An 11756-nucleotide genomic window follows, 5' to 3' on the forward strand; every position below is an offset into this window, starting at 1 on the left:
CAACCCCCCACCTTAAGCTGGGTCCACGCCCGAGTCGAGACGAGTTGCGCGAACTTGCCAGCGGTTGTTGCAACCGGTGACTTGCGGTCGAGGCGAATTCAACCTGCAAGTGGTGTAGGACGTTGACACTTGCACGCGTCCTGTTACTCGGGGGCTGCGTGCGTGCGTGCGTGTGTCTGTGGGTGACGGGGGGATGTTTGTCGGATCACCACCTCGTCCACTGGACACCAAACTCGGGGCAGATTTTCTCGGTCGGCACGAGGTCCCTCTTATGAGTAGTGTGGAGTTGACCTGCGATAAAATCACAGCTGTCAACCCATACGGTTTACCCCGTATTCTTGTACAGGGGAATTGAGTTTTCAGGTCCATACGGCGTACTGCTGTTTCAATGCAGGAGAAAAAAACATTGTCTATTTGTTTGTGTTTCGCCCTTGCGATGGGACTTTGAAGGATGAACGGTGAGATGTATGAGGGGCACAGGATGACCAATCAGGTCTGAATTGGTCTGTAATAAGGTAGGGCGCTGATAAGGGTGTGACCAGGTATGGCGGATGTGTGTAGGATCACCACCTTTTCCACCATAGATTTCTCAGTCAGCACGAGGTCCCTCTTATGAGTAGTTTGCAGTTGACCTGCGATAAAGTTGAACACGGGCAAAACCCGTGCCAGACCTCGGCACGCACCAATCCCTGCCACTCGCGCCCGGACCCCAAAAAAACAGATGCCACGTTCCAGACTGCCTGGGTCAAACTCACCGAGGGTTGCCACCTGTCTGGATCGAACCCGGACGACGGGTGGCAATCTCTAGGGCGAGTGCAGGGCAGGGGGGGGGGAGCTGCTGCTTGGGGTTGGGGGTGGGGGTTGAGCTGATCGAGGTGGCGTCACGAGCGGGAAGGAGTTGTCCGTCGGGAACTCGGAGCGTCAGCGTGAAAACGGGGGCCGCTGACGACACCGCCGCTTCAGGGCCCCCTCCTCTCACGGGACGCAAGGGCCCCCCGGGGCACTCCACGGTCTCCTAAGAGTTGCCCCCCCACCCAGAGCAAATGGCACATTTAAACAAGAGCACGCATTGGCTGTTATAACCCACGTTTCGGTTTAGGGAATAGAACTGAGGCCATGAACTGCTCTGCACGATTTCATGGGACCTTTTTGTCAGAATCAAAGTGTGAAAAATAGGACTCGGTTTGACCCTTTCTGGAAATAGAACAGGTGTTAAGATGTTCAAACACAAAAATAAGATACCTCTTTGCAAGGAAGCAAAGTCTGCATTAACCAGGCGTACGTTTGGTGAACGTGGAAACAAACATGCCCTGATAATAGACATTTGCCTTCACCAAAGACAGCCTTGTTTAGAAGAAGGCTGTCTGGTGTTTGAACATCTTAACGCCGTGTATTTTTTTGCCAGAAAGGGTAACGCCTATATTCTTATCTTCCATGCCCTGCACGAGGTTGGGGAACCCGTTCTGTCTGTGGCGGGTAACGCGGCCCTACGTGGCGGAAGCCGCTTGCTGCGGTTCGAATTCGGCAGGCCGCCCTCGTTAATGTGGCGGTGTGTCTCTGTGTGCGTGTACAATATATAGGATTGTGTGGCGGTTAGCGCGCTGCGCTACGACCCGGGTTCGTTTACCGCTCACGGCCAACACCAGTGAGGATTATCTGACCCGGTCCTGGGCCTCTCCTAGGTCTACTCAGCCTCTAATGAGCACCCGGTGCGATGTGTAAACATCGCCACTGGGGAGGCAAAGACGGCCGGGCGTGGTGCTGGCCACCCACCCCCTCGTGTGCCATGCCGGCCTTCATAGGTCCTGCTCGCAAACAGCACTTGCCCCAACAGTCTGTTATCTTTGACAGTATAATAACCATGAAACACTTCTCGACGTCTGCTGCATTCACCGTGGACGTCATAGACCCCGTGACGCCATTCGAAGAACGGTCAGGCCAGGGGTCAGCAACCCAAATTCGGTAAAACAATATTTATATTTAAAGAGCCACAATGCCGTGTGATTAACGTCATTTGTGTGCCGGGTGTCACGGTCGAAATTATACATTTGAAAATGCACTTAATTGGGAAACACACAAATCTTGCCCCCCCCCCCGCCCCGCCCTGTTTGAATGAACACGACAGGACCCTCCTGAAATACTGTTGAGAGTCGTCTCCGTGAGGCTTTGCTGGGTATAAACAAAGCGGAGTCGAGGCAACGAGGGCGCTGTCGTCACAGACTCGGAGCCGACGGTGGCAAGGGACCTCTCGCGTCCGTTTGCCAGGAGACGAAACGATTTAGGGCCGATGCTCCGTGGCCGGCATGACTGGCGTGGGCTCTTACCGCTGCTGCTGTAAGTGCACTCTGTGGCACGCCACCCTCCTGCCGGCAAACACCAAAGACCCCCCCCCCCCCCACCACCACGACAGCCTTGAGCGAACTGTTGGGGGCCAGCGGCGCTAGCGAGCAGCACCTGCACGCGGAGGGGGGGTGGTGTGGACATTGCCCGAAACGTCGCCTATAGTTTGCCTATTGTTCGCCAGTCTTAGTGACGTTGAGTCTGTGCACCACTGCCAACACAGAAGCAGCAGCAGCAGATCGTGAGTCGCGTCTCTACGAAGTCAGTGGCGTCGACATGCACGGCGCATCTCTGTGGAACCCGTCACGCTGAACGTGGGTAGATGGTAGGATCGCCATGGGTAGTTGGGTTCCTTTGTAGCTGCGCAGTGGCTCTCCCTTCACTGTTCGCGACCCGAGCTGAGCGGGTTTGGCCGCTGCTATTGTGTGATCTGCATGATGGGCCACCACCCAAAGCTCAACACCAAACCCGCGGTGGGAAAGAGAGCACGGTGTGTCGTGAAATGGGATGGGGGGGGGGGGGAAGACAATGCTGTACGCGTCATTGATGAGTACAAATTAAACTAACTATATACATGTTCTTTGGGTCTTTCCGTAAAGTTACGTAGATAAGTTAAAAAAATAAGAAACTAAGCGAAACAAATATATATATACAGGATTCAACTTTGTTTAACCAGATAAGGCCCATTGAGCGAAATACAGTCCCTCTTATTCAGAAGCGACCTGGCCACAGGCGATAGCTCAACGAGGTTGCTTATCACGTGGACATTCATAGCAGCCAAATGTTCTCAAACGCCTGAGGTCGATTCTAAATGCGGAGAGAGAAAAAAACCGGAGGACCCGAATACAAATCAACGCGACCACGGGGAGAGAGACACGCAAACTCCACATTTCGAGCAGGTGTCAGGGTCTACCTCGAATCCCACGACCCCCTTCCATGCCAGGCGAGGTAGTTTCCTGCACTGTGACAATTTCACTGCCGGCTGGCGGCCTCACCATCCCTTGCTACGGCTGTGTCGGTCAGTGGGTAGCCTTGTGACCATACTTCACCATGTTGGTCAGTGTGGGATGGTGAACGGGGGGTGTAGGGTGGTCCAAGGACCGGTTCAGGTGTCGCACCCCACGATTGACACGGTGCAATGCGATGGTCGGGTTACCCTCTCGGGAACAACGCCTTCCTTGGCTGCGTGGCCAGAGAACTCGCTGCGTGGGCGCCACGGTGGCGAGGAGATGTTGACCACTCCCGCCTGGTACACAGGGGGTCGTGGGTTCAATTTTTCTATGCGACAAGCCACTTCGTTGAGCCATAATTTGCTGCCTCTGAAAAAGAGCTATATAGCTCAGTGGGCCTTACCTAGTAAAATAATAATAAGAATCTGTAATTATACTGGAGGAGGAATCCTATGAGCTGTAAAGCTTTTATTCACAGATGTCCAGTAGGGACGGGTAAGAACGTTCAACAAACAGTACACAAACATGATAGTAGTGCAAAGTACAATAAAGTAAACAAGTCACCCAAACACATAAAACAATTTAAACCATCCCCATCCGAGCAGGCAAAGCCCACTGAGGGATTAACTTATTGTTCAGAAGCGACCTGGCCACAAATGACAGCTCAACAAAGTGGCCCGTCGTGTGGACATTTTATAGCGGCACAAACGCTCCAAAACGCTGCTTTCTAAATATGGAAGGGGAAACGCAGAGAACCTGAACAGAGGACAAAAAAAGCCACGCGACCACGCCGCACGGATTGGTGGCATCGTTTGACCCCGTGCGTCGACGCGAGGACACGGAGAAGTGCGGCTTCAATCGTTGGCGGCGCCGACTCGATTTGCACGTTTGACGACTTCTGCCGTCACGCTCGGTTTGAACATTCTCTCCGCTCGATTGTGGCCGGGGAAAATATTTTCGCACCCGGCACACCACATCGACCACGCATCTGGCTCTAGCCGTGGCTTTCAGTGCTTCACGTGTCACCTCCTCTGGTCTTCCAGCGAACTTGAAAACGATTCCGCGAATACTTTCAAACAACACTACCCTTGTCTCTTAAGGCAGTGTTTGTTGACGAATGTGTTCAGGGTTCGTGTTGCTTTGTTCATTGTGCTTGTGCACCGCTGCCAACGCAGCAGCAGCATCGCCAAACATTATGAGAAATTAAGCCCTGCACACATCGAATGTCACCAAATCCGATTGTGAATTGAGGTCCCCGTGGATGGGTGGCCTCTACCAATAGATTGTTTGTGATGCAGTGCCAGTCACGGATTCAGGACGTGGGGTCAGGGTGCAGTGCCAGTCACGGACTCGGGACGTGGAGTCACGGTGCTGTGAAGCTCTACCGCCACCTGCTGCTGGACGATGATGATGACAGTGACGGCAAGATGCTCTCAACTTCCGCTAAGCTACAAATACAAACGCACTCAAGTCAATTCAGCTCACCTGGCGATCCAATTTCTTCAGACCACCACCGGAGTGGCTTTCCAAATCCACAAAACCAAGGAGGCTGATGGACTAAAACGCGCGTGCTTTCTACGTGGAGAGACAGCTACTGCCGATACCAAACACTGCTCCAGCTTGACGCACGAGACATTGCTTTCGAGTTTAACTGGGGGCGGGGGAGAGACCCATAGTTGATGTAGATTGCTCTTGCCAATACCATCTCGAGCGCCCTTGACGCCTGCTGTATATTTGCATGTTCTCCTCGTCCGACGGATATTCCCTCCACATTTAGAATCAACATCACGCTTGTTTAGAGTATTTGGGCTGCAATACATTTCCACGTGATAAGTGACTTCGTTGGGCTATCATGTGGCCAGGTCACTTCTGAAAAGAGCTGACATAGCTCCGTGGGCCTTTTCTGGTAAAAAAAAAAGTTTTGTGTTCCCGCATCTCGGATTAGCACGAATGGCCACGTACGGTGCGAATGAAGTTCAACACTCACATCTGATCGACCAAGCAGCAGTAATGACAAGCCTGACTCTCGTTCGGTTTGCTTTCCGAAGCAAATGCTGCTGGATAATACCGTGTTTGGAAGCCAATAGGCTTAATGGAAGCCAATAGGCTTAATGGAAGCCAATAGACTAACGTGTTTATTTACGTGGAGGTGTAGAACAGAGTTAAACTTATATTTAACTTGACCCATAATGCTTCACAGCAATGAAGAATGAGTGTTTCAAAAGTTTATGCATCAGTCCACTGCTGGATGAAAGCCATCCCCATGCTGTCAGGCACGGGGAATGATTGACCGTACTTAAAGGTTCATGGGTTGGGTTGACCCAATTACCGGGGCGTGAGCCGCCACCCTCCCGAGTGCTGGTCAAGTGGTCCGATTAGACGCAGCACGCCACATATCGCACTGTTCGTCGCGTGGCTGCTACTTGACTGCGGTTCCTTGCGTCCCGAGTCGTTCTTCCTCTACGAGAGCGAGGCGAATGCTGTGCGGCACGCTCAAAGTTGAAATTCTAACACGGTACTGCGATCAGTGACGAGCCACAAAATCGGCGAGACGACTTTGCACGTCACATGCCGCACCTCCGATGAGCACGGTTGGCTACGTACGGTGCAAAAGAAGTTCAACGTACATACAAATACACACGTTGCAGTTTAATTCATCGTCACGTTACAAGAGTGATTTGTTAACCCAACGTTCACAACGAGGCCTCAAAAGCCAGGCTGGGCCATACCGAATATATACATGGGGTTTTTATTCCGTGCAGACATAAGTGACCGCGCAAAGAGCACTGGACTCATTACACTTGAAAACGCTGGTTTAAGTCACTGGTGGCTGAAATCTGGATTCAAACCCAGGTTCTAATCAGTGCCAGTGCTGGGATATGTCCATTGAACCCCCCTTTATCCACCCAGCCACCTTTACGATACATTTATAAACAAAGTGTTTAATCGAGACTCCAATTGAAATAATCCACCTACTTACATATGTATGTTTACAACTTTTAAACTCATATTGCATTCGCTGTTCTCTTCATCAAAAAGTGAATTAAACATGCAGAGACACTTGTATTTGGTACCCAAATTGATCAGATTCTGGTCTTATTCGTCAAATAGATGGAGCGATGACATCGGCTCACGTGCAGGTGCTGGGTGGAATAGTGCATCACAGGATCGCGGGAGATGGTAGTGGCTCGGGGAGGCCTTCATCCAGCAGTGGATTGACCACGACTGATGATGGCGATGACAATCCATTGTTGAAAACGGCTCAAACCACCGCTGCGATCCGCGTCAATATCTCCGGTCGGCCTGCGATGGGCTCACGTGCAGGAGATCAACGGTTAGCATCACCGGACCCATGAGGTGATGGCGATGGCATGGGAAGGCTTTCATCCAGCAGTGGATAGACAATGGCTGATGACGAACTTGCACCGCGAGAACATTCGCATTCGTATTCGAGTCGCGCCCGCGTGCTGCTCGCCACGATGTCTGACGTTTCGCACCACGTACTGGGAACTTCTTCGGGAACGGAACGTGTTTTTTTATTAAAGAGTTGCCGGCCACCGATGGGTGCTTTGACGTAGGTCGCCCGACGTTGTCCATTAGCCCCATCGCTCGTACACACGGGGGGTGATGGCTGGCCATTAGCCGCATTTGAGTGGTGGCCGTAAAGAGAGGGGGGGGACCGCCATTGAATATGCACAATTGTGTTTTGTAGGTTTTTCTCACGGAGAACACCGTTGTGAATCGTGCATCACGCATCATAACGATGCACGATCAATCGCCATTAGAAGTCTCTCTCCTCCTTTATCTGGAGCTGCTGCTGCTTCTTGGCACCCGACCTCAGCGTGACCTCACAGGGGCTCTCGGTGCCGCCCACCGCGGGCTCCTGCGGATGACCTGTGGCCCCGAGGTCGGGGGTCGCCTCCGAGTCGTCCGCCCCCAGCGTTGCACTCCGATTGGTCGGCGTGAGAGCCGAGTCGTCCTGTTGAGAGTCACACAAGGAGAGAGGACAATGGTTTTGAGAAGTGACAGCGTTTGGACGTTTTTTGTTTTTCTTCCCGTTTCGTTCAGATGCGTCCCATCGTCTTCTCTTTTCAAGCTCTCAAAAGCATGCTTAAGTCAAGAAACCAATCAACTCAGATTGAAATGCTAATTTTAGTTGCTTGCTTGCCATTTTCGCCATTTGGGCCTGTGCTCAGCGCCCGTGACAAAGAAAAAATTAACTGCGTCGCGTGGTGGCGGAACCCAAGTAGGGAACATTTAAATGTCGGCATCGTTTCCTTAAAGCAGCGAAGAGGAAGTTTAATCCATAAGAGTTTTTTTTGGGTTAAATCGCGTAAATATAAATGTGTCGTCAAACCAGCCACTGACACAGCCCAATTTGTAAGGTTTGTCAGGTAAACAGAACATTCCAATTTGTTACTAGTGCAGCACACCGGTGTGTTGGAGAGCAAATCCACAACATTTACAATCTGAGTACGACGTTTCGCCAGTAATTACAAAGAGTATCATCAGGCGGACAGCCAGATTTGTGGAGAAATCCTCCTGTTTCGTTCCTTAGAGGAATAGATGTGAGGAAGTTGATCACTGGTAAATCACGGGCAGTAGCCTACCAAAGCGATGTTGAGGAACTGCAACGCAAGATCGAGGCAATGAAAACCCCATTGGAGGCTCGGCACACATTGGCCTGAAGTTGCGCCTAGCCTGGCACAATGGGCTGTGGTGACGCCACCGCTACATCACGGCAAAACAAAATCGTTGGTCGTATCCGTATGTGTACGTCATTATGACTATCATGGGGAGCAGTGACACAGCACGTAACGCACTGTGTTACAAACCCGGTGGCCCAAGTTTGCTAACCAGCCATGGTTAACATCAGTGATGAGTGATATCTCAACCGGTCCGGGGCCTCCCCCAGTTCGACTCAGCCTTAAACCACCACCGGTGCAGGGTATTAACACAAGCGCAGGGGAGAGGGAGGCAGAGGAGCATGATACTGGTTACACCGCCCCTCCGTGCACCGTGCCAGCCTCCGTGGGTACTCACGGCACTCACACGAGCGGTCAGTAAAGCAGTCTAAGAGAGACCTATGCCTTGTTTGTGAGTACGTAATTGGTATGTGATGAATATCTGAACCGGTCCTGTGCCTCCCCTAGGTTGACCATGGCGAGTGGTGGTGTAGCGGTTAGCGCGCTACGCTATGAACCCGGTGACCCGAGTTTGATTCCTGCTCACAGTCAACACCAGTGACGATTGTCTGAACCGGTCCTGGGCCTCCCCTAGCTCGACTCAGCCTCAAATGAGTACCTGGTGTCATGTGTAAACATCACCACTGGGGAGGCAAAGGCGGCCAGGGGTGGTGTTGGCCACCCACCTCCTCGTGTGCCGTGCCGGCCTTCATAGGTCCTCGCGAACAGTCGGTTAAGGCTATACTGGGGCTCTTTGTCTTTGGTATGTGACCACCAGTCCGCAGCTCCTACCTCAAAAAGGACAGGCAGCTGCACCTCCCTGTAGTTGTCCTTGAAGTCGTCCAGCCTCTTCATCAAAAACCTACACGAGGAACACGAAGCAAGCGGTTGCGTTTCTCTCCACATGACCGTAAAACGTCGCGCGGTGCACCCAGCACCTTGGCTGAGGCTACAAGTGTGCACACACACGGCACACGCGTACACATACTAAACTTAACTATTTAAAACAATTGTTTTAATTTTACCAGGTAAGGCCCACCAAGCAATATGGCTATTTTTCAGAAGCGACCTGGCTATCACAAATGATACCTCAACGAAATGGCTTATCATGTGGAAATGTATAACATCCAAATACTCTAAATGGATATTGATTCTAAATGTGGAGGGAACAAGCGGAGGACCCAAAGAAAAATTAACGCGACAATGGGGAGAACATGCAGACTCCAAATATACAGGCATCAGAGTTGGGATCGAACCCACGACCTCCTGTATACCAGGCGAGGTAGTTAACATATCCTAACCACCGTAATGATGATGAGAGACACTGCAAACTTCAAATATACAGCAGGCGTCAGGGTCGGTATCGAACCCACAACCTCCTGTATACCAGGCGAGGTAGTTTACATCTCCTAGCCTCCACGGCACCGCTCACGTGCAATACACGTGCAAGTACACATACACAAGCAACGATGGGCACGTGCGTACAAAGACACAAGAAACGTGTGCACGTGCATCAACACGTACATTCAAACACAAAAGCCATACACATACAAACATCAAAGGCAAAGATCCCCCATGTAGACATAAGAGACAACTGGGGAAAGTGTTCTTGGCGAGTAGAACCTACGAAGGCAGGCACGGCACACAAGGGGGTGGGGGTTGCCAACACCATGCCTGACTGATGTTTACACACGACACCAGGTACTCATTTGGGGACGACTCGACCTAGGGGAGGCCCGTGACCGGTTCAAATATCTTCCAGTTCATTTGTCGTGAGCGGAATCCGAACTCGGGTCACGAGGTCCGTAATGCAGTGCGCTAACCAACACGATACCATTCGACACACACGTACATGCACACAGACACACACAAACTTGCTTAGCGTATGCTGATAGATGGAGAGGTGGTTGGTGGTTATGATGATGCCGAGAGGATGAGGATATGATGGTGCCAACTTCTCTTACCACCTCTCTTTCTTCACACGGCGCGTGATTCTGCGCACGTGGTAAAGTCTGTTGAGGATCTTTCCATTGATCTGTGGACACAGTTAATAATAATAACAATAATAAACACATGAGAACAATGCAGCAACTGTTTTAATGGAACGTCTTAATGCGTACCTATTCTTAAATGTAAAATTCTTACCCATGACAGCATCATGGATACATTCTCAGAAGACTGAGGCTCTATTTTATTTTTATTTTACCAGGTAAGGCCCACTATGCTCTTTTTCAGAAGCGACCTGGCCACAAATGATAGCTCAACGTGGAAATTTACAGCGGTCAAATACGCTAAACGCACGTCGATTCTAAACGTGGAGGGAGTAACCGGAGGATCTGGAGGAAAAAAATCACGTGACCACGGGGAAAGAGACACGCAAACTCCAAATATACAGACACCAGGGTCAGGATGGAACCCTCGGCCTCCTGCATACCAGGTAAGGTAGTTAATATCGCACCACCGCCGCATTCAGGCTCACCCCCTCAATCTCGGCGCAGCGCTTCCTCAGCGCCAGGTATTTGCTCTCGTACAGGTGGCGATGTCTCAGGGGCAGCAGAGACTCGCTCGCCTCGGCCGCTCGCTCCGGACTCGACGCAAACTCCACCTGCGTTCAGACAGCGGTGGACATCAGCGCCGGCGGAGTCTATGGCGTCTATGGCACGAGTTGCTGGGGCAGTTTCAGAGATAGTTTACTGTCAGTGTTGGCACTGTATTGTGTAGTGCTATGGGATACGTGCTATGGCAGTGCTAATAAGCTCGCGATGGGTATATAGCTATGCCCGTTCTATGGGATTAGTTCTGTATGGGTGCTGTCTAGTGCGATGTGTTTTTCGCGAAGACAGTGTTTGTGATATGGGGTTAGTGCTATGGCTAAGGGGTTACTACTAAGACTATGATATTCGTGCTATGGCTGTGGGGTCAGAGCTATGGCTGTGGGGTCAGTTCTACTATGGCTGTGGGGTCAGTACTACTATGGCTGTGTGAGTCTCACCTCAGCCTCCAGGATGTGACCCCCGAAGAGCGGAGGCAGCGCGAGGTCCGCGCCGGGGGCGGCGAGGTCGAGGTCCGCGCTACCTGACGAGGAGCCCGCCATGAGGACCCCCACCCCCTCACCCCTCACCTCTCCCTCACTCACCCCCCTCACCTCTACCCTCAACCCCCTCACCTCAACCCCCTCTCTCCCCTCTTCTACCCTCCTCACTCGACCTCTCCTCTGACACCTCGCTCCCCAGCCTCGCTCTCCTCGCCACGCGATTCTCTGCCGGCCGCCAACTCGCGCGAACAAACCACGAAGCTCGGGACGGTCGTCGGCAACAGCCGAATGCGAGACGCGCGGAGCGAGACGCGAGGCGACTGCTGACAGCGGGCGACGTTTCGGGCCACGGCCCCAAATGTGCCGTAGCGCACACGCTCGACGACGGAAGTGGTGACCCCGCCCTGTTGACCCTTGACCCGGAAACGTAACCCGGATGCCGGAAGTAGAGGCTCCCTCACGCTGCAAACCTGAAGCGGCCGCTTGATGATGAAGGATGGAGGAGGTAACGAGGCGCTCCCCTCCCTCCCCCCGCGTGGAGCCGCCTCCTCGTCGCACGAGGAGGGGGGCGCCTCCTCGTCACGCGTGCCCCCCCCCTCCCTCAACCCATCTGCTCGATCAGCAATGAGTGCGTTTCGTTTTAAACATTGAGGCCTAGTGGGCCCCCCTTTCTTGCCTGGTGGCCCTGCCCGCGTGCTCACGCCTCACTCGCGTAGGGAAACCTAGCAGAGGCCGGGGTAGGCCCGA

The 11756-nt window shown here is 52.4% G+C and overlaps 1 protein-coding gene across 1 annotated transcript; it reads right to left on the bottom strand.

Moving 5' to 3' along the window:
- Positions 1–6461: 6461 nt before the first annotated feature.
- TFPT (TCF3 fusion partner) lies at positions 6462–11097 on the bottom strand. The gene is made up of 5 exons (XM_061554505.1): positions 10968–11097; positions 10455–10580; positions 9940–10010; positions 8768–8837; positions 6462–7269 (listed from the first exon to the last, which is right to left on the bottom strand). The coding sequence occupies exons 1-5, from the start codon at positions 11067–11069 to the stop codon at positions 7072–7074; spliced, it is 567 nt and encodes a 188-aa protein (XP_061410489.1). The 5' UTR covers positions 11070–11097; the 3' UTR covers positions 6462–7071.
- Between the last annotated feature and the right edge of the window lie 659 nt (positions 11098–11756).

This window comes from Lethenteron reissneri, chromosome 20, assembly GCF_015708825.2.
Source record: "Lethenteron reissneri isolate LAM-NWPU_2019-01 chromosome 20, ASM1570882v1, whole genome shotgun sequence".
Lineage (NCBI taxonomy): Eukaryota > Metazoa > Chordata > Hyperoartia > Petromyzontiformes > Petromyzontidae > Lethenteron > Lethenteron reissneri.